The sequence below is a fragment of the Periplaneta americana genome, chromosome 4 (genome assembly GCF_040183065.1).
Source record: "Periplaneta americana isolate PAMFEO1 chromosome 4, P.americana_PAMFEO1_priV1, whole genome shotgun sequence".
Lineage (NCBI taxonomy): Eukaryota > Metazoa > Arthropoda > Insecta > Blattodea > Blattidae > Periplaneta > Periplaneta americana.
Window position 1 is genome coordinate 172,045,172 of NC_091120.1, and position 24,075 is coordinate 172,069,246.

Consider the following 24,075-nt stretch of genomic DNA (forward strand, 5'->3'; position numbering starts at 1 on the left):
CAAGCACCCCTTTCCGCACCCCAAAGGGAAATTTATTAAAAAAATACTAGGCATAAGTTATTTTGAAGCACAAAAACAAACAAATAATTTCTTGGATGTGAAAAAACCTACGTCCCTTAGTGTATCGTTATGGATGTGATGAACAACAACGGTCAATGCAGAGTATCCACCGCCTACTGAACGAATATTGGTTAAACGAGCATTGAGCGACTTCCGCCGATTTTGGAATAGACACCAACGCGGTTAGGTTAGTTTAGGCTTTTATTATCCCGTCAAGATGGTGAAAGCAATTGAGTGTGATTTTTTGTGTTCTATGTTGGCAGTTCAAGTGCGTCGGTCGGTGTCTATTCCAAAATCGGTGGAAGTCGCTCAACGCCCGTTTCACCCGAATATTTCACACTTTTATCACTGCCAATGTTGCGCTATAAACCAATTTTCGCAAATCTAATGTAAAAGACTGCCTACACAAGCAACAAGTTATACTAAATGTTTAGGATTAGTGTAAAACTGGCCTATGTCTCCTATAGTGGGCGGGACATAAGTAACATTCACCAATAATAATAATAAGACACAGTAATATTAATAAACAGTTGTATAGTATGCGCGCAAGTGCATGAGAGAACATTTTGGATTTTTTATGTACCACATTTTTACAGCTCGCACCCCATCCGCACCCCTCTTGCCCTGATCCTGGCGACGCCACTGTCAGGGCACTTTTCTGGTTTTCATATTATCGCCAAATTTTCCATTTATACAAAGTCATATTTTATACATTTTATTTAGCTTATCAGAAAAAATATATACATGTATAAAAATCTGAATAAATATCAAGGTATTAAGAAGTCCAAGGAACAGAACATCTAAAGAAACTCAACTGCAGCTCTATAAAACAGTGGCACTACCAGTACTGCTCTATGGAGCAGAGACATGGACGTTGTCAAAAAGAGATAAAAGGCACATAGAAGCTTCCGAGATAGGTTTCTACATTCAGTGGCAGGAATATCATTAATTGAACACAAACGAAGCGGGGTTATCAGGAAGAAACTACAAATTGAAGGAATTATACAATGCATAGATGATTACCAACAAAAATCGAATGATCACTTAGGTTGGAAGAAGTCTGCATCCTGAAGAAAGTTTTTCAGTATGTTCAGTTTTTTCAGGAGGAGAAATGTGGGTTGTCCGAGACCGGTGGAGTCAGCAATTCTAGTGGTGATGGAATGGGCCAAAAGGCTCAAGTGGTGGTGTTGATGATAGTGACGATATTTTATTTAAATTTAAACAATGAAGTAAAGTCAATTTTGCACACCTAACAATCTCTTTATCTAGATTCGAACTTATGTATTTTTGTCTGACACTCCATAAGTATTCCTGCGGAAATCGCAATGATTATTATTATTATTATTATTAACATTAACAATGAAGACAGTGATGAATACAATTACTGACAGCAATTTACTACCGAAATCCCAGAGCCAGGGCACTTTTCTATTTAGAAATACACCACCAAGAGGAGTAGAAATAGATTCTACTCCTCTTGTACACCACTGCTTACACCTAAGTATTCACTTACATCAGCATGTGCCAATGTGCGAGATAAATGTTTGAAGGTGGCTTTCGAATTTTAGTTTATTGTACAGCCATTCTCAGTGCGTAGGCTATTTTGGAAAAAATATCTGAGATAAAACGACTTGGCAGACAAACTCTTTTCCTTGAAGCACGCCATCTGGTGTAGTTCCTGGATAGCTCAGGGTTAGAGCATTTTCGTGCTTAGTCTAAGGTCTCGGGTTCGATACCTGGTCCCGGAACAATTTTTCCCTTTAAAATTATTCAAATTAGCTGAATGCTTGGAAGCCAGATTCGCACAAACCACCAAATTGTTCAACCACGAGCCGCCACTGCTTTCAGATATGTACTCTGAACATAATGTCTTACCAGCACTGCAAAATCATCAATTTGGGAGAAGTGTTTGGAAGCCAGGAACCTAATGTTTTGAGTAGAGCCTATAGAAATTTAATTGTGGTTTCCTTATTTCTGCAATTTTTCTGTCATATTTTCCCCAGCTGTTATTATTGTACTGTATCTCACATAGGCCTATAATAGGTCAATGACTTAAAGTACCTCTGTATTTAATAAAATAAAAGAAACTTTGAACTTTTGATGTGAGGCGAGGTAAAGGGTACTGTACGATACTGTAGGCTATTCTGAAGCAGTATATTGAAATCAAAGATACTGATTCTTATCGCATCACGTAGCAGGCATCTGTGATTGCATTATAAATCATATGTAATAGTATTCATCCATGTTGTACCTAGTATCCTAGATCAACCTAGTATGAAAGGTAAGTGCGTTTTGAATGCGCTACCTCCACGCCCCCTATGCTATTTTAAATTATTACGCCATTTTTGGTCCGAATTAAATAATTTCAAATTATTTTCCTGTTGTATTAAAGGTATTTATAAAAGTATGGTTGGAACTGCGCAAAATTTAGTTACTTAAAAATAAATTGTAATATGTCTCTAAACATTATATCTTGCCGATATTTAACAAAATAGTTGTTATGCAGTAGTTCTTTTAGACATAATCGGACCTAATATGGCGTTTCATATTGCCTTTTACAAATTGTGGGTGAACTTCCTGTTAAACCGTTTATAAGTGCACAGCCAATGAAACGCCGGGTTATATGACGGTTAGCATTTGAAATTGTATTGGTAGACGGTCGGGCTCCTTGTATTGTGAGGTGCCTATTTAGTGTACGAAGATTCTCAGCATTTTGTATTAACGTTTTGATGTTTCATATTTTAACAAGATCGTGTTTTGTATGTTGTAAAGATTGATTTCGTATAGAATTGATTTGCATCGTTAGGAATATTAGCTGCTCTAAGTCACGGGTGTAACAGAAGGTAAGCTAGCTGTCAGTTGTGTTCGTGAAGGATAAAGGGGAACGGTGATTCATAAACGAAATGCCAAATTGGGTCAGAAAGAAGTAAATAGTTGTTGAACTAATCTTCAACCACGTCGCATAGATGCAAGTTATTTGTAAGCATAGTTGGAATGAAATGACTTCGTCCTTGCGAATGTAGAAATGCAAATATAATATACGTCTCCATTTCCGTAGGTGTAGGTAACCTCGTATTGATAGACTAATATTATTTGATGGTTGTAACAGCAACAGCTGTGAAATATTTGCCCTTGTTTACCCTGATTTAAATTGACCCATTATTTGAACCACTTGTTAAATATCCAACGCCACTCACGTTCTATAATTAGGGTCTACCATTTTTATTACGATGACAGTTGCTTAATAGTTGATGAGAATTCACATCAGTCCAGCAACTATAGTTCCAAAGTCCTTGAGGTATTCGCCTATGCCTATAATACAGGTAAAATCTCGGTAAAACTAGTACTGAGGTAGTTCCGATGATTTCGGAAGTGAAAATAGTTTAATTTATAAGGGATTTTTTGTTTGTGTGGAGATGCAGTTGATTATATGTAAGGCATAACAAAAGCCTAAACTAATCAAACCCAACCTGTCATAGATTCGTATACCGGTAGGTATATAATTTCTAATTCTTTGATCGTGAATTTGCTATATAATTCGTCTTGTTCCTGTACAAATTAAGGATTAATTTTCATTATTGGTTTGAGAAAATTGCAACTGAAAGTTAGGCCTAATGTGGTTATATGAAGGACAATCATATTGTACATTGAAGGAAAAGTTCGTGAAGGTATTTCTGTACAAGAGCGCTACCGAAGGTAAGCCTAAATATGATTTATTTACCTAACTTGGTTCCTAGTCGAGTTATATGTAGGCCTACCGGCAACAAAAGAAAAATTGAGGGGAGACTCCAATTCTACTACTTCGTCTTAAGTCTTGTCTAAACACTCGCACAATCTCGTGTGGGATCCTGAGCACGCCATATTTGTAACTGAATGACTCTTGAAATGCATTCCCTCCATTTGTACGTTGCAGCATTGCTAATATAACGAATTCATGCCGTGATCCTTCAAAGTATTCCCCTACGTCTATACTAATAGTGGTGCATTCATTTCAGACAATTTCCAATGAAAACATTTGCCTTCGTTTGGTAGCTTTCTTGTACAGAATTACCCTCAATAGTATGTAACGGAAATGGAACCTAGGAAAGGGGGCAGGTTCTTTATATTCTTGCAAAGAAACAAAACTTCGGGTCTAAGTTTTCATGTGTAACGTAACTTGTTAGAGAATTGATATAAATTAAACAAAGTAACTTACAACTATAACTGTGAGAGATGTGGTAGTGATTGACATTGGATGACCAAAATCACATGTGTGAAGCAGAGTTTAAGCTAGAAAATAAATAATTGTCGCAAAAATGCACAAATGAAAAATTATATTTGTGCAAATTGTGAAAAGCTTGTGTAATATTATAAATATAGTTCTACAGAAAGATAGGCCTAATTTGTTTCTTGGAGTTTTATTACTCTCACTCAATCTCATCACACTTCAGATATACTTATGTAAGTAAATCATTAGACGTGGTATGTTTAGAATCAATGCTGAACTTATCACATTGAAATACGTTATTTTATGAGCGCTCTAAACATTAAAGTCCTTTCAGAGTAGGCCCTTCAAGATTTATTGTTAACAGAGTGCTAACTCTTTCTACTGAAAGGGCGGTTTCTAATTACAGTTTTTACAAAATTCGTGCAACTATATTCTCGCTCACAATTTACAGTATGCGATGGAATTGTATAAATCAATTAGAAGAAATTGTTCACTAAACTTGCGTGAATTGCACCAACTCTTTGAAATCAATTCCTGAACATGCTCAATACCTTTTTGAACATTGCATATGCCATTAGCATTTCATTTAAATTCAGATTAGTCCAAAGACATCTCTGATTTCATTTTCTCCATTACCATCTTCGTTTCTGAAGTCCAATGTGGTTGTCGCATTTTTGCACATTTACATTGAAAGTTTGTTGCATTTTTAGAAGTCGAGTGGTAAAATGCGACTGTGGCTTAAACCCTGGTGTGAAGGCTCTGCTTTTTCTTGCCCCCTTACTTACGACGGGTCATGAATTGTTACTGGACAAAATAATTTCGAGCTGTCAGTATATCATTGCTACGAAATGGAAAACTTGAAAACACTTAAAATACCAATATTATGATGGCTGGTTCTGAAGAAATGGTGTAGCGGCCTATTCCTGTCGCTTATTCTCTATAGTACCCTATGTACATTTGACACCTCTTAAAGAGCTTAGCTGCACAGTCTTTAGATTTTCCCAAGATGTCGTGTAATGTTTTACTTGGAAGCATCTACCGGTAAGTAAATATATTTTGAGAACAAGTTTTCTGTAACTATTCTTTGAATCTAAATATGAACGTAGATATTTCAAATTGTATTAATGGAAATATTTCTATGCCCCGAGATTTAGTAGAGGTTATGGTTTCTTACTTAGGCTACTACGAATATTTTTAAATTCATAAAATTAATCTGCGACCAGTTCATTAATTAAAATACAGTATTCAATATGAATTTAAGTATGATCTAGGGGAAATTGAAAACATTATCATGAGGTTAACATTTTGAGTTTTGTTATTGTACAGATAACTAGCCCTATATTGAAACTATAGATGGTTGCATAGTTTTTGAAATTCCTTTCTGTGTTATGAAATTAGTTCAGTATTAACTAGATTGAGTTGCTGATCTGATTTAGGAAATGTGAATATTTATGGCACTAGGCCTAACATGTCATTCACATCTTTGATGACATTACCAGTGCACTGATACATCATTTTGAATCGTTCCATGTTAAATCGACACACTTAAGCATCATTTTCAATCCTATCTCCTTCAATGTCAATGAAATTTTGTGAACATGTTTTTATGTCATCTTCCATCCAAGTGTTAGACCATGTGGTTCGTTACGGTTTCATGCCATCTCTTAACCATGTGTCCAATAGGTCTTCTTCCTCTAGGGCGATACCACAAAATTTCCTTAAGGGATTCTTTGCATAGACATTTTGTTTACATAATCTTTCCAGTTATTCCTTAATCTTGTAATGTACTCCAGTACAGATTCTATCCATAAGAGTAGGCCTACTGGGACATGACTGCCTATTTTAGCTCTTGAACTTGCAAATGACATATGGGGCCTACTGAAGCATTCCTATGTCACAGGTTTACGAAATTTATACCATGCATTAAACAATGCTTACAGTATCTTTTGATAAGAAATTAAATCACTTATCCCCAACAGAATATTTATAGGGTGCCCCCAAATACGGTAATTAGAATTTCCCATAACCTTGATTTGTCAAAACTTAGGTACACTTATCTCATAAATTAATGAAGATAGTAATTAAACTTTTGTGCCGGGTACATATTAATTAACTCTTTAAAATGAAAGAAGTGGTTTGCTTTTAAACTTCATCATTAAATTTTAAAAAATTCAAAATTAGAGAAAATTTTGGAAAAAAAAAGTTCATAATTTTTTTTTTTTTTTTTTTTTTTTTTTTTTTTTTTTTTTTTACTTTTGTGCCTATGTGGTGTTTAGTTAAGAAAATACTGCATTCATTTTGTCATGTGATATATTCTCATTTTACCAGAAAAAAATTAGAGAGGTTTGACTAAAATTCTATGAGATATGTGTACCTAGCTGATGAACCATGCGTAACAATTTATTTTATAATTACCGTATTTGAGGGCATCCTGTAAATATTCTGTTAGGGATAAGTGACTTAATTTTTCATCAAAAGATAGCCTACTATAAGCATTGTTTAATGCATCGTATAAATTTTGTAAATCTGTGACGTAGGAATGTTTCAGTAGGATCTATATGTCGTTTGCAAGTTCAAGAGCTAAAATAGAAAAGTCATTATGTCTCAGTACCCATAACTCTTCTAGGATATTGTTGTTCTTTTTATGACCCCATTTTGTGTAGCCAGCAGTGCGTCTCATAAATCACATTTATGCTGCTGTAATTCTAGAGGTGTCACATTTTCTGATAGTCCATGCTTTACTATCATAATCTAAGACAGGTCGGACTAGAGTTTTGTGAATGTTGATTTTTGTGTGATGGATTAGAGATGGTCTCATGACTGAGTTTATTGAGCCTAAAGTTTTTACAAATTTGGTATTTTTTTTTTTCGGAATATCTGCGTCATTTGTGTAGGCCTGAGGGAGTAACCAAGATAGTAAGAAATTACAATATCCCCCCCCCCCCCAAAAGGATCTCCTTATGTAAAAGTTTTTGATTTATTGCTTGGAAAAGAAATAAAAATGAAGTGAAAATTTACACGTACTTTTAACAAATGTTATCACAACTTACAAACTAATGAACATACAAAAATAGTTTTGGGCTTGCCTAGAAGCATATAAAATCAGCTTTCTTCAGTATATAAATACATCGTAATATTCTTAAAAATACAGTGTGCTCATGAAAAATAAATTAACATTAAAAAAAAATGTTCACTGAAGGTTTAAAAAAAAGAAACTTTTGAAATAAAAAAAAATAAGTACTGTATATATATTTTAATGCCCTGCATGTGTTGAACATATGTAAGTTTGAGGTGAAACTCAATATTTTTGAAGTTACTATATTACACAATGTATTTGCTCGCGTAATTTGCGCACTTTTTAATTAACTTTGGCCACTGAAAAATTGGGGTGCGTAAAATATGCGGATTTTTCAAATAAGTGGTCCTGTTCTGAGTTTATCACAATTAGTATATGTATAGGTAAGTATTTACGGTAGGGCTAATTTTCTATACCGGTAACTTGTCTCTACCAAGGACAAGCATTGTTAAAGTAGTGGGACTTTGGGGTTTCTTTCTGAAGCAGGTACTTCAGTTGCTGGTGAATGACCTACGATGAACTGTAGGGAAGGAAAATCCCTACTACACTGAAAAAAATATGTACGTAAAATGTGTGCGCAAAATACACGGAGCAAAAATGAAGTTCAAAATAATCCCTTAAAAAGTAGGGTCGCAAAATACGCGGGGGGCGCAAATTACGCGAGCAAATACGGTATGTATATGTATATATATATATATATATATATATATATATATATATATATATATATATATATTTAAATGACGTATATTTCTTCTTTACTCATATTCTGCAGGTTGGAGACTGTAAGTTCTTCCTTGGACAGTTGTTTGTAAATGAATTTGCATCAATACCGATTGCCTAGGTCTTGCATGGTAAGCGTAAGATTATGGTCTGCTGGAGTGTAGAAATATAATCTTCACTCGGGTTGATTCTTCTACTTCTGTTTGTAACAAACATCCAATATACCAATTGCCCCTGTCACGAGGCCACAAATTCACATAATGTGCTATCATAATAAGCTCATCATTCAGGTCAATATTTTCTTCTACCTAAGCTTACAGTCCTTGAACATTGAATAGAGAGAGTCACAACATTAAATACTTTCTGTATCTGTGTGTACAAAATCCTAGATCATAAACTTCAACAATAATTTCATGGAACAAGTGCAGAAAAATGGTGTTAAATAATTTTGGGGGAGGGGAAACATTTTATCTAAGGAAAAGTAGCCCTATGCATTTGATACTAATGGTATCACCAATTTTTTGTATTCAACCCGAGAAATTTTTTGAACTCTTTAAACATCATTCAATGTTGTGATCCATATTATCCTTGTTGTTACCTTATCATGGTCCTTATTGTTGTCCTCGTCTTTGTCATGATCATTGTTGTCGATTGTTATCCTTATTATTGATTTTGTTATGGTTCTTATGTTAGCTGCTTATAGTTATTCTTGTTTGTTCTATATGGTTGTGAAACTTGGACTCTCACTTTGAGAGGAACAGAGATTAAGGGCTTTTGAGAATAAAGTTCTTATGAAAATATTTGGGGCTAAGAGGGATGAAGTTGCAGGAGAATGGAGAAAGTTACACAACACAGAACTGCACGCATTGTATTCTTCACCTAACATAATTAGGAATATTAATCCAGACATTTGAGATGGGCAGGGCATGTAGCACGTATGGGTGAATCCAGAAATGCATATAGAGTTTTAGTTGGGAGACTGGAGGGGAAAATACCTTTGGTGAGGCCGAGACGTAGATGGGAGGATAATATTAAAATGGATTTGAGAGAGGTGGGATAGGATAGGGACCGATGGTGGGCTTATGTGAGGGTGGCAATGAACCCGCCGGTTGCTTAAAAGCCATTTGTGAGTAAGTAATAGTTATCCTTGTACTGATCCTTATCATTGTCCTTGTTGTGTTTGTCATAGTCTTACTTTTTTTTTTAATTGTGAACTTTCTAGGATCTAGTAACACTTTCTGGTTGTGCTAACTATGGCGTTACATGTCAACAATGTGATGTTGAAACTTGTGTTCAGGTTTTGGCTCAGTGGCAGTTCTGCTATATCGTATTTATTATTATTATTATTATTATTATTATTATTATTAAAGGAAAATTCCCCGGGATCTGAGCATGGGAATCAAACCTGGTATCTCCAGATCTGGAAGTCAACCTGCTGACCATCAGACCATGGCAATCTTACATTTATATCAAAATAATATGAATTCTCATTTGGCAAGTCACTTTTGTGTGACACTGGTAATTCAAGTCTTCATTGCAAGGTCTTAAAAAGCAGTATGGTAGTCTGATCACAGAGTTACTCAGGCTCTCATGCATAGAGTGCTATGAAATATTTCAGATGACCTGAATGTGTTGCAGAGTCTTCTCGAGAAGTCACTCTCACAGGTTTTCTCTCTTGGAACATCTTCCTAAATGGCCTGGACTATATTAACCAATGTTACCAGTAATGTTATTGTTCAGTGTGCTGCATTGAACTTCGACGTCATTAGAAGTCTTGCTCTCCAGTATTTTACAGCATTACACAACTCCTGTGCCAGGGCTTCACATTCATTCAGATGAGACTCATCCATATCCTCACCAGTGGCATAAAATGCAACTCTGTTACAGAATTTTAATGTGGGCTAGATGTTTTGTCAAGCAGACATGACTAGTTACAGTGCCTGAGAAATAAAGTTGTGATTGTTCTTGTACTTGAACTCTAGCCAATATAGTGAAAAAGTAGGTATTTATTTATTCTCTTCCACATCACAGAAATATAAATATAATAATAGAAATAAAAAAGAAAAATCACACTATAAACAAAGTAAAGCCACACAAAATTATACACAGGTTAGTCACACAAATTTTAAATGAGTGATTAAGTATTGTAATTAATTAGGGTCTATATCCTACTTAACGAACATTAACAAGAAACTTGCAATTTTAATCTAGAGTAAAAAATACAAATAGGCTACCTAAAAACCATGAAATAAGACAAAATTTTCCAATTTAATTTCGAATTGTGATAAAAGTCCTGCAGTCCGTGATGTCATTAGGTAACGAATTCCAGAGGTGAGATATTTCTACAGTGGAGGAGAATGAGTATAAAGACGTTTTGTGATGAGGGATAGAAAGAAGTGCTTGATGCCGGTTTCGAAGAGTTGTAAGAAATTGAAAGTGCGATGGCAGTTAATTCAGAGTAGTATGTAATTCGAAGTAGATCTTCTTCTAGAGGAGTGGCCAGGATACAAACGTCTATTTTCCTCAATGACACTTAATCAGATGCTGACGAAGTTTTGCAGCAAAATGCTGTTCTACCAGTAAGACAGCATCATGTGAGAGACACTTCAGCTGTCACAACAGTCTTAAGACAGCTTATCAGGAACTCGCTGAAGATGAAGACTTTGCATGATCTATTAAGAGTTTCTATAAATGGGCCCTCCCTCTTTGAGTTTGACTCAACTGCTGCAATTGATAGGTGGTACTTCAGTGCAGAAAAACAGTGCTACACTAACATGAAATGTTAAAGTATGTAGTTTATTGCAATTAAAAACATAGGTCTTGTAAGTTTAAGAAACTTAAATGAGAGGAGAGGGGAAGGTTTTTCATAATCGTGAATATTAAATTATTCATGAAAATGGTGGTGATCAAAGTTTTTAGAGTGGCTACTGTTTTCGGACATGAAATTTCATGCCCTAATCTAACCATTCTACCTCTGATTGAGATTCTGGCTGATATGTACATCTATTATCAGGCAGTAAATCTTACTTGACGATATGTGTCGGAAGAAGAACAATTTGTTTGTATACATTTCAAGTTTATTAGTGGTATACAGGGAATATCTTTTAACTGTCACTACTCACTGTGGTAGAGGCCTATATTCTTTTATTAAAGTTTTACTTGCGGCCTTTCTGTCAACATTGCCCACAGTTACTTCGGGTGGGACTGCAGAGAGACAGATAGCCCTCTATCAGACTAGAGGAACCTTGGAGCAACGAATTTTCATGCACCTATTTTAAGTTTCTTCCTTTACTTCTGTTGAGTCATTGAATATCCATCATGTAACTTATGTTGCTATTAATTTTATTGAAAACTACATTCATTCACTCATAGTTTACTGGCCAAGGGCAGGTCTTTCACTGCAAATTCAGTATTATTCAATTTTTTCTATTTTCTGCCTTCCTCTTAGTCCCCATAAATGATTAATATATCTTAATATCTTATCTGTTATCTTTTGCTTCGAATGTCTGTTCACCATTCCTTCCAGTGCATCATTCAGTAGACAGTTTCTTCTCAGCCAGTGACCTAGCCAATTCATTTTTCTCTTCCTTATCAGTTTCAGCATTATTCTTTCTTCACCCATTCTTTCCAGCACAGCTTCATTTCTTATTCTGTCTGTCCATTTCGCACACTCCATTCTCATCCATATCCACATTTCAAATGCTTCTTGTCGCTTCTTCTCACTTCGTCATAGTGTCTGCCCAATAAAGTACCACACTCCATACAAACATTTTACTAGTCTCTTCCTTAGGCCTAGTTCTTTTTCTAGAGGTCCACAGGAGTTGCTTCTTTTCTATTTTAAAGCTTTCATTGCTATTCTCCTTTTGACTTTCTGGCAGCAGCTCATGTTACTACTTATGGTACATTCCAAGTATCTCAAACTGTCTGCTTGTTCTACTGCTTTATTTAGAATTCGTATGTTTACCTTCTTTATTTTTCTTCCGATAACCATGGTCTTCATCTTGTTTGCATTTATCTTCATTCCATGCTGCTCACAGCCGTCATTTAGCTCGATTAGCATATCCCTCAGTATCATCTTTCCTGCTAACAAAGTCATATTAGCAGTAAATCTTACGCACTTCATTCTTTTTTCCTCCTACGATCACCCCTCCCACGTTTTGAAAACAGTTTTTCACTAAATCCCCCAAGTAGACGTTGAATTGGGTAGGTAGTGAAGGGCATTCTTGACGTACTCCTCTCCCTATTTCACTTCCTTCTGACATTCCTTCACCTATCTTGATTTTGACTCGTTTTAATATTTCTGTAACATTGAAATTTGATAGAGTTGAGAGTTCACTCTTTCTTCCTTTATTTCACGTTATTAACCTGATGGCTCTTGTTCATAGTGTTATTCCTTTAATTACATTTCAGCTAAGGTTGGTTTAGTATTGCATGCTTCTTAATGTTAGATAAACCTAAATTTAAGTTGGAATTCTACTTACCCGTTACTTTATTTTTTGAATTGTAGGTTTTCCATATTCGATCTTCTGAAAATATAGGATGGAGGAAGATACAGAGTATGTAAAGTTGCCAGTTGAGGACCAGTGTGTACATAAGGTAAGAACTTATAGAACATTCTTATTGTACTATCAGTCTAAGTTGATGCAAACATTCAGTAGACTCAATTTTTAGGTCATCAGTAGCAGCATGAACGCAATTTAACCTGGAACTTCGTGTGTGTGTGTGTGTGTGTGTTTTTTTTTTTTTTTTTTTTTTTGCACCTTAATCTGCGTACAACTTTTAGTACTAAATTGATACCTCACTACATCAGTTAGTAGCTGTGAGACATGTTTAACATCACAAAAGATACTTGAAGTGTTCTCCATTAACATCCAGACCTCTGGGTTTGGAGAACTACGTTACAAGCAACACTGACTGTTAGTTTCAATTTCTTCACTGCATCTGGTTTTCTGTGATACACATCTTTTAGAATCTCATAAATAAAAGTCACAAGGAGTTTTCTTGGATGAGCATGGTGGATACTAAAGAGCACCTCTTTGTCCTATTCAGTGACTGGTATGGTCTCTTCGAGTAGGTTCTTTCATCTTGTTGGTGGTGTGGTGGTGCTCTGTGTTGTTGAAAATGAACTCATTCTGTATAGTACACAAATGACAGTTAAAATGGATGTGCAAAGCATGTCGAGGTACACAAAGCCAGTAATCATGCCTTCAAAAAAAAAAAAAATGGTTCATTGACACCTCTGGATGAGAGTCCAAACCAGACATTGAGTCTTGGTAAATTGACTGCCTTGTCCACATGAATGGAGCCCAATACACACAATTGTGACTATTCACTGTACCCTTCAGGCTAAATTGTACTTCTTCATACCAAATAATTTTGTTTACATATTTCTTCTTGTTTGTGTTGAACTCACACACTATCATACACATTATTTGATAGGGTTGTCTTTATTCATGACATGGGATGTATATTTTCCATTTCACATTCTTAAGAATGTGTTGTGCACTTGATCTGCTAATTCCTGTTTCACGTGCACATTGTTTTACTGACTGTTTTGTTGAACATCTGAACTGTACCAGCAACATACTGGTAGGGCCATAAGTCGCACTACCCCTATAATATTTTCACCTGGCATCATATTCAATTATGCACACCACAGATCTTCTGGATAAATAAGGTCTGTGTATGTATACGAGTCATATGGGCATATCTGTAGGTGAGAAAGCAGAATTTGTTGTTCAAGGCGTACTGGATCTTTGCTTATGTACATCACACACAGTCGATACAGTCAACCTCAAATTTATCACATATGTGTCTAATTGGCAGACATGTTGGAGGTTCTGTTGCAAATACAGACACTATTGTCATTATACTTCACATACATTTTAAAATTAAATTTGATAACACAATCCCAAGGGAAAAAATGGAACTGTCTGCATCATAATATTCCCGATTTACCATGCAAATTGTCTGTAGCTGCATTTAGATTGGCAACAGGCCGTGACTGTTTGGTGAAACAGTTGCACAGAATTGGAATATATCAGTCCCCTAATTGCCCATTGTTCAACTTAAACCAAGAATTGGATTCGGAACACCTCAAAATCTGTGCTTCAGTGATTGACCATGACAATATCTTTGAAAAATATTGGAGTGCAAAAGGTCAAATGACTTTGTCAAACGCCTGGCATTAGAAAACAACAACATTTTAAAATTGAAAAAAACACAAAATGAGATTGCAGTACCTGAATGATAACTGTGCCACCATTTTGACTGTTGCTGCTAGTTACATTGTTGACTTTGCCACCATTTGATAGAATATTGCACTACATATTCTTGCCGTAATTCAGTTCAACTTTGAAAGACTTCATATACAGTTGTGACAGATAAACTTGGTTCTAAAATTGAAACTAATATAAGTTTGCTAAATGAACTTAATATGGAACTACACTTTATCTTGAAGCATTTATCTTTCAACACTTACAGCAATCAATACGTCCATTGTTGCAGTCACTGAAAACTGCATGACTTTATGCAACATTTCAGAGAGAATTGCTGCAGTTTCATTCTTGATGTCCTGCTTCAACTGTATCACAGTCCTTAGTGGTTCTCATACATCTTGCTCTTGAGATATTCCCAGAGGAAGAAATTTCAGATGTTGAAGTCAGGCGAGTTTGTAGGCCATTCAACGTCTCCCCTTTCATGAGATTACTCTACTTGGTAATATTTCATTGAGAACTTCCATTGAATTCCTTGCAGTATGTGCCATTGCCCCATTCTGTTGGAACCACAAGTTGTTAACAGTATGTAAATGTTCCTCATGTAACACATGAGGATTATCAACAGACCAGTATAGAAAGTTCTGGGTGTTGACATAGCCACTAAGGTGAAAATTAAGCTTCTTCAGTCATGATAAGATGGTTAATGTAGTCAGCATTCACAACATTTATGTCTCCACAAACAGTGGTTTGGTTTCTTTTGTCCTTACGACTTAATGCCTGAATTGTAACCAGTTTATATGTGTGAAAATGTAAATCTTTACACAATATTTGGTACACTTGATTATGGTCTGACGTTATTAGGCCACTAGCATGTTCACATGACAATTGCTAAGGATGTCACTGTAGAGTGACACACTAGTTCGACATTTTCAGGAATTATATTACACAGTTTTCCTGGATTTCTTCTTCAAAACAGTAGCTGTTTGAAGTTTTCCACCCACAACTTAACTGTATTATGGCAGTGAACAGTTAATTACTATGAACATTGAAGTGCTGATGAAATGCATACAGGGTTCGCAAGCAGACACTTTTCTTAAAAATGATTCCACCACAAAAGTATGATGTTCTGCCGACCAATGCTACTTTGCTACTAATTAGCTTCGAGTTAAAAAATACCCCAACAGTTTCAATCACAGCAATATGTTGTTGTTGTTTTCTAAGGCCAGGCATTTGACAATAGTCATTTGACCTCTAATCACAGCAATATTTAAAAACTGTCAGATATATCTGTAGCACCCTGTACAACCTGTACAAAAGTGTCTACGTTCTTTTGGGCCCTTCTGTTTAATTTGGTTCAGAGTTCTCATTTCTGGTTAAATTGAGGGCTACTTTTTACTGGAAAGACTGGAGATGGCATGTAGTGGATGTTGCTTACAGATATAATGTAAGAAGCATGTCCCCTTACAAGTTTATGTTCTGATGAAGTTTCAAAACTACATCTCCTAACTACAGTGAGAATTCATGTTGATAATAAATTTGGAACAATTCCATTTTACTCCTCTTTCACTTCCATGTTTTGAAAAAAGAACTTAATCTTGGAAAGTGATTTAATAGAGCGGCCAGTTTTTTAAATTTACATTAACTTGTAACAAACTTGTCCAGACATTGTTCTCTCAGAACATGCTTTATTTTAGTCTTTTCTAATACAGCATTGACATTGTTACCACGTTTTCCCTCTTGTTTTATATTTTTATTGCTTACAAGAAACTTGTCTTATTTTCAGCTTTGGAAAGCACGATTGCACGGCTATGAAGAAGCAGCGAAGCTTTTCCGTCAGATTGATGATGAAAAATCTCCAGAATTCAACAAGTACTTGGGACTTGTTAAGAAGTTCGTTATTGATAGCAATGCAGTTGCGCAGGAGAAGGGCTTGGAAGCTGTTCTCGCCTTCGTGGAGAATTCCGGCTCTGCTGGAAAGTAAGGATCAAATGTATTTGAGGGAGTCTGAAGCAAAGGGGTGCAAGTGACATGAGTTAAGTGCATCCAAGACAAGTTAAAACATTTAAAATTTTAATGAACGAAATCTTAAGTACTTACAACTACATTTTCTCACAAATAACTTAAGTGCACTTATACCCCTTTGCTTTTGACTCCCTCATTTATAAATGTGTCTAAAGTTAATGGTATTGTGCTTAGTGAGGTATGTTTGAGTGGACTTAGGTTCGAATGTCTGAAAATTGGCAAGGGGATAGAAGTGGCTATACCTTCTCTCTCTGATCGAGGTTTTGGTTGATATGTACATCTATTATCAGCAGGCTTCAAGACTTGGGACCTGATACAATAACTTTACTGTGCATGTACTATAGGTTGTTGTCTCGCTGCAGGTAGTGAAAGGTAGAGATATGTTGAGGTAACAATGTTGCTATTTAGAGTAGAGTACTGTAATATGGGGAATCACACACATATGTACATTCTGAAAGTAAATATATATTACACAATGGCAATGTCAAAGGAATGTGAAAAGCATTTATTCTCTTGTCTTTTATAAACATTTGTGTTTAATTATACACAGTGTTAATGGTGGAAATAAACTTGTAGCAATTTTAATTTCTTCATTTATCCTATTGGTCGTCTTTAGAAAGTGCAGTTACAGTACCGAACTGCAATGTACTACAAGATACATTTTTAGTGTCTCAAATGTAAATCTTTTTCGGTTATCTGCCAAACACAGTTTGTACTGTGAAAAGCTGCGTTTTACGTCACATGACGTGATAGGAGCAAAACGAAGAAACCTAACATCATTGCAGTTTCTAAGAGACAGTCCTTTATTCTCGGGTGACTCTATGTCCACTAATTTGCTGTTTATATTACACAATGTTTCGTATCCGTTATTTTGACATAAAATTGATTTCCACTTCTGTTTTACACGTTCAGTAACCGGCGTACTTGGTGTCTCATTAAATCTGTGTCATTTTCTCAACTAATTTGAGGGCTTCCGGCATCCCTTGCTCTGACTTTTCTAACAGTGTAATAGTTTCAGACACAGTTTGAAAATGGGTTTGTATGAAAACCAAATTATTCATCAGAACCTTCAAATCCAGAGCGTTTTCCTTTGTGTATTTGTTGGCATTCATTCTACTGTACCCCCACCCGCTGTACGGTTTACCACTATACTCATTATGCTGTTATGCGCATTTCCCACTGAACTGCTCTATTGGGTCCGAAGTCTCGAAGGCTGATTATCAGACTATCTCACTTGACAGTATGTGCGTTGTCATGAGTTGTAGGAAACTTGTATGAATAGAACCTTCGAAAGATTTTAATGTCTGCAAATGTAATTCATTTTGGTGAAATGTAGTCTTGGAACAATAAATAATTTCATCTTAACAATATTGTTTTAAAATCTTACTTCATTTGGAAAATGAAGTGTGTTTTGTTTTGATTTCAAAAGCAGATGACATGTGCAAGAAAACGTTTTGGAATTCCTTAGATTATCTTGCTAGAGAACTACTACTTTGATGCTGGGGTTTGTTTTTGATAAAAGGATGAGGCTTAGTATGTAAATATGTAATAGATTTAATATAATAATGCTTGTTACATTTATAAGTGTGTTTTTGTAATTGATTCTAAGGCTTGGTTCTAGACACATCTAGTCATTGTATTAGAATGAAATAAGCAAAAGTAATGGGAACAAATTATTAGTGTTAGTGTAGAAGTGTTCAGTTGTGACGTAAAATTAATTTTTTAATTTCTATTTCAGAACTGTGGGAGAAGTAATGAGTGGAATTATTACAAAATGCATTGCTGCCCCAAAAACAAAAACGAAAGAACTAGCTGTTCAGATAACACTTATGTATGTAGAGATAGAGAAGTTTGAAGCTGTTCAAGAAGAGATTATTAAAGGAATGGATCATAAAAATCCTAAAATAGTGTCAGCATGTATATCTGCAATAACTCAGGCACTCAGGTATGGATTAGTGTAGATTTTCTGTTCTCTTAAATTGTTAGTGATCTACCTTTTGTTTCACGATTTGTTAGGAAATTATATACTCAGTTATCTTCAGGTCTGGTATCTGTGTTACAAATTATGTATTTAGGAATTCATGTGAGTAATGTTAATTCTTTTATATGATATAATTTAACATTGTAATGTCTAATTAGACGACAGGTTGAGGAATAGGTAGTTCCAGAAGTAGAGAAACTAATTACATACAATTAAAGAAAAGAAATACCAATATAAATTACATATTTACCCACGTAATAGATGCACTTTTTTTCGATTTTCATAACAAAAACCTAAACGGCATTTCTTGCAAGTTGAGAGGGCACGAAGACATTCTTTTCCCCCCTCCCTATTCCCCAGATACCGTTAGCAACCGAACAGTAGCTGTTACTTCTTATACCTGCACCCCCTACGCTGTACACAGAACAAAATAAAATATTTACTAAAGTACACTAGGGGATATAAAATGCAGCCATACAGATGTTTGACAATGACTTGTTTCAGTATATTTTAGTGTCATTGTTATAATATTTTCAACTGGCTACTAATAAAATTAACGAATGTTGGTTTGAATGTTGGGGAGCGACACAGTGCAGATTGTCGCAGTGTAGCAACTAGCGGTGGAGAAAACATTTATCTTTTGCCCTGAGTGGTTTGAGATTTGTTTCGTCCTTACAGTTTACTTCGTAGAGTTTTGTGAATATCGGTATAGGAAATAGTGTACATAGTATAGTGTTAATTTCTTATATAAGTACATAGTTTTTTTTTATTTAGGATTAGGACCGTATTTTATCGTAGTTTGTAAATTATTTAACGAACATTATGGCATCCAGCAGCATTATAAAACATAAAAAAGGTAAACCAATGCGAAGTGGTCAGCAGAGATGTGTGTTGAATTTATTTGAAACGTTATGTACCGAAAATCCAACTTACAGTTTAGAAAAGGTTGCTGAGATGACGGGGAAACTGACGGGAGTGGGAAAAGCAAGTGTTTATCGCATCAGAAGAGGGGCGAAGATGAATGACAATAAATTAAAGAGTCCGGTGAAATTTCGCAAAACTGTTCCACTGTTAGAAAAATACGACGAATTCACAAAATCAGCAATAAGATCTAAAGTTCACCAATTCTTTTTTCGTCAAGAACTGCCAACTTTAGACAAAATATTAGCTGCGGTGAACGGTGATGAAGATAATAGCGATAAGATAAGACGTAAAGAGGTATGTTAATTTAAATTAATTCTTGATTTCCGCACAAAACAGATTATGAAAGTCTATAAAAATATTTCTAGTTCTAATTTTATTATTATGCATGTCATAATACAGGCTTTGTATTATGTTATTATTCATAATTCCACTAAAATTCACTGCATAGTACTATAATTTGTGTAGCTGAACGTAGAAACGCATTACTACTGGTTTAGTAGACCTATGCTTATTAAGATCGAAATACTTAAATTTAATATGTCAGTTGTACGCCTATTTTAGTATTTATTTCTTCTTATGTTACAAGTAACTGTCGTATATTGAAGTCATTAAATATTTTTAATATGCAAATTATTGATATAGACAGTAATAAAAATAGAATTGACTTCTTGGTATAGACTTTCGAAATATAGATTTTGACACTTTGTGTTGTAAGTCAATTAGTCGAACATTTTTACGACGGACTGTAGCACCTTCCCCTTCACTGACGGTAGAGAGTGTGAGTAGAGGGGAAAGCCTCTCAACCAAACTGAAATGGGGATTAGGGTGCGTCCTTTATGCGAGAAAAAAAATTTTATTGGAGGGGGGGGGGGACGCGTATTAAAGGTGTGTCAGTCAAATGTTGAAATAATCAATAGAATATGTAACAATATATGGGCTGCGACTAATTTATATATTGATTGTGTCTCACTAAATTAAAAGTTAGCAGGAGTTGTATAAACAGATAACTTGTAACAATGAGTATAGTGACAATAAGACAAGACACTTTATTGTTATTATTAACACTAGCCTTATCTCATTCACTGTGAGATTCAGCATCACTGCTATCATTTGTCGCAGATTCACATTTTTCTATGCATGTATTACGTGGTAAATACACTATATCTCTAAAAATAATCAGTCTGGGACATTTTATAATGTTTGGTTGATATCCAATGTTTATCAGTTGATGTCATTGACACTCTTGAACTCCAGTATTTAACAGGAAGACTGGTAAATTCAGTAAAAGTTGGATGATGGGAAAGATGAGTCTTACTTTCATTAAGATTACAATCTTGTAGAAGATTCTGCAGTACCAATTCTATGTAAATGTTGAGGCAATCATGGCCATAAATAATTTGAAATGTTGTCATTGTAAATTTTCGTAGTTCAATTACTATTTTAAATTATATGCCCTGCATAATATCTCCATTTTTTTTCTGTTTGCTTTAAAAGCTCTGTCATTTTTTATTAGATTGTATATTCCGATGTAATTATAGTGTGTTAAGACATGGGTGTAGATGAATTTGGAATAATTTTACTGCTACCTTTCTTGGTCAAGAAATCAGCTGCCTCATTACATTTCACTTTGCAATGTGCTGAATTGGATCCACTCAAGTATCAATGATTAATTTAATTTCACTAATTGTCATAAAATTTCATGGTACTGGAAAAAATACTAAGATTTTTTAATGTTATGGTAAGATGCTTTAGTAAGGGTAGTATCGCAGTCATTAAATTTATCAATTCGATACAGGAGATTTTGTAAACTTGAAAGAATAGCTAAAATTTCACCATAAAAATTAGTATTCGAATCTAATCCTCCATGAGGGGGGGGGGGGAAGCAACATACTGCACCATACCGTTCGTTAACTGGGGCATTTATAAAAATATATAGCCACTCACAGGTATATAATTCAAATTTATCGTTTCTAAAGATGATAATTTTGAAATGTTTGAGGAGTATCAGATTTTTGTTTATGTCATCTATTAAAGTTTATTCATTATCAGATAACTCTAAAGGGCTTTAAGTTATATGTTAAAATATGCGTAATATTTATGGGTCTACTTTTAATAACTCGTATTATTAATTGGAGTATTTCAATTTTGTAATGTTAAGTAATTGTAAAATCATACATATTTACAACATTCAGATTAAATATTTCCCTTCCTAAGAACTTATCAGTCATGCGGGGTGTCCTAGGAAGAATGTAAAAATACTTGACAGAATAATGTAGTACTTAAATCGATTTGACCTGATACATATGTCCGAAATCTAATGGTGGGGATTTACTAATGCTCGAGCGAACTTCTAAGTGGAGAGACGCATTATTTCAACGTTTAGAACAATATGATGATACATTATTGAAAACCCTGTTCTAATAAATTTTCTTCACATTAAGCACAAACACTTTGGAGATACGTATATATGATTTAATTTATTATTTTATGCTCGACCATGCCGAAATGTGGTAATTATACACCTGGTAGCGTCCTTTAATTCATGTCATTAAAGTACACCTATTCATTAAAGTTCAGGTTTTCGATTATTCTCAGATATGCAATCGAAAGACGAGGGAAACGTCACGGAGGCTGGAAATCCAATACTGTCGCAGAAGGTTATGTTCTGTTACTATAATAATTAGCGCTAATTGTAAATAATATTCAAATAAATTCAATTTGTCATCTCGTTTTTCAATTCTAAATCAAGTTCCAGGTTATATCAAAATTACTTCATGTTATTCTCTAGAGTACATCAAGGTCAATGACATTATTGTTCCTCGGAAAAAATCAGTACTTTTGCATCTGCGCACATCTCACAATTTTCGAGTTATGCACAAGGTCACTTCCGATCTTCGTCAGATACGAATAAAATGAATACTTCTGAATAATTTCAAGTTAGAAATATGGTCGAGCATAAAAAGTCGTATGAAACTAGCCTATAATGGTAATTAAGTCGCTCATATGAAAATTATGAAACTTGCTTGCGCTCGTTTCATAAACATACTCGCGTCTTAATTACTATCATTATAGGCTCGTTGCATAATGTACTATTAACCCAGACTGTATTATCCTGAAGTATTTTATATTCTTCTGGGGCCACATTATATAGTAATGAATCTGACAAAAGTTTAAATTAGTTTTATTCTTTGTCAGCAGATAGCTATTAAAAGCAGTGATTAACACAACCAAAGTAGAATATGCAGTTTTCATTTATTGCATACTTTTGTAATCATTTCTATAAGTAATTTTAAAGAACCTATCACTATGGTGTGTTGCTATATAATTGGAATGAAATTTAGTCCACGTAAATATTTGATTTTCACAGTCTTCAGATTTGTAGAGTTAATATCTTCGTTTTTAAAACATACTTAGGTTTTTAAATTGATCAATGTTGAAGTATTTTGTTTGTTGCAGGGAATTTGGTCCAAAGGTTATTAACATAAAGCCATTAATAAAGAAGATGCCAGTGTTACTAGAAGATAGAGACAAAGGTGTCCGGGATGAAGGAAAACTTATGGTGATTGAGATTTATAGGTGGATAGGTGACGCACTCAAACCTCAACTTAACTCCTTGAAGCCAGTTCAGGTTAGTATGAAAAGAGATCGTTCTTTTAGTTGTTTTTTGGAATAACATTGACTTTGAGGGAGTTGGGATTTAGTCTTCAGTGCGTCAACATCATAAGAGCTTCCAGTGCCATCTACTTTTATATAAAGAATATGAAATTATATTCAGTTTCAGGAATTGTTTAAATTTCTCAATTTGAGGGACATGAAGTTGCTATTAATTTATTGTATTTATTTTCAGCAGAAACTGAGACTCAAATTTAATACTGTAGCTAATTTTTTATAACACAACAGTACAAGGTTAAGGTTTTAAGATTATCATTACATTAGCAATTAATATCTTTCGGGCTCAATGAATCACATTAATAGATTACACACAAATTAGTTCGTTCTAATCCAAGAAGCATGCATTCGGCTTTTCCAATTTTAAGGATACGGTGTGCCATCAGTAAAGTGCTAAAGTTGTAGATATGAGGGGTGTTCCATATTGATTTAACTTTCAAATTTCCCACCATCCATGGTCCGTTATTTAGCTTATCATTAAGGTATGATCACACGTCGTTACTTTTGCAGCGCTGCAGTACAAAAAACTGCGCAACTCTCGTACTGTGACGTGTGAACAATGGTGCAACCTGAAAAGTAGCGGCTGCCGAACCTGCTGCCCGCTACTTTTTCATGCTGCGCACAGCTTAAAAGTAGTGACGTGTGAACAGGGTTCTCAGAGTTGCAGCCACAGCATTTTTGATATCGGTTTTGTTTAAACTTCTGCTGCGGTTGCAAACAGTGTTACCATCCAAATGTGCCAATGATACTTTTATTGTTTGGATATATTTTAATGTTAGATGTGATGAAAGTAAATTATTTGTAACAGTTACTAAATGTACAACACAGTCTGAGTATGTTTGCTGACAATATAATTCTTTTTTTTTCTTAGCATAGTTTCAAGCAGGAGGGTTGCCAGCATTGATTACATGAATATGCTGTTGGTTATCATTTAAGTATATAGACGTTTTTAATAGCTTCATAGTAAAAATAATGCCAATTTCTGAATACTAGTTAGGGAGAAAAGCAAATAATAGACAAATAAGCTATCGCATGAGTTTCATAATAATGCGAACATAACCACAAAATGTATATTGAAATGTCAACACAGAGATGGAAATCTGCAGCAAGACTGCGGCTGCAAAACTAGGGTCTTGTGTGTGAATTGACTTGCAACATCTAGTTGCAACTTTTGCAGCGCTCAGGCTGCACAGCA

General features: G+C 34.8%; 1 protein-coding gene across 5 annotated transcripts in view; it reads left to right on the forward strand.

Annotated features, from left to right (window-relative positions):
• Nucleotides 1-2,676: 2,676 nt before the first annotated feature.
• Nucleotides 2,677-24,075, forward strand: part of msps (msps cytoskeleton-associated protein 5) — a 107,432-nt gene continuing 86,033 nt past the window's right edge. For all 5 annotated transcript variants that reach the window (XM_069824336.1, XM_069824338.1, XM_069824339.1 and 2 more), the window contains exons 1-5: nucleotides 2,677-2,903; nucleotides 12,574-12,662; nucleotides 16,068-16,261; nucleotides 18,045-18,251; nucleotides 22,668-22,839. In XM_069824336.1, coding sequence (XP_069680437.1) covers nucleotides 12,606-12,662; nucleotides 16,068-16,261; nucleotides 18,045-18,251; nucleotides 22,668-22,839 — 630 coding nt within the window. In that variant the 5' untranslated portion in view covers nucleotides 2,677-2,903; nucleotides 12,574-12,605. The remainder of the gene's footprint in view (nucleotides 2,904-12,573; nucleotides 12,663-16,067; nucleotides 16,262-18,044; nucleotides 18,252-22,667; nucleotides 22,840-24,075) is intronic.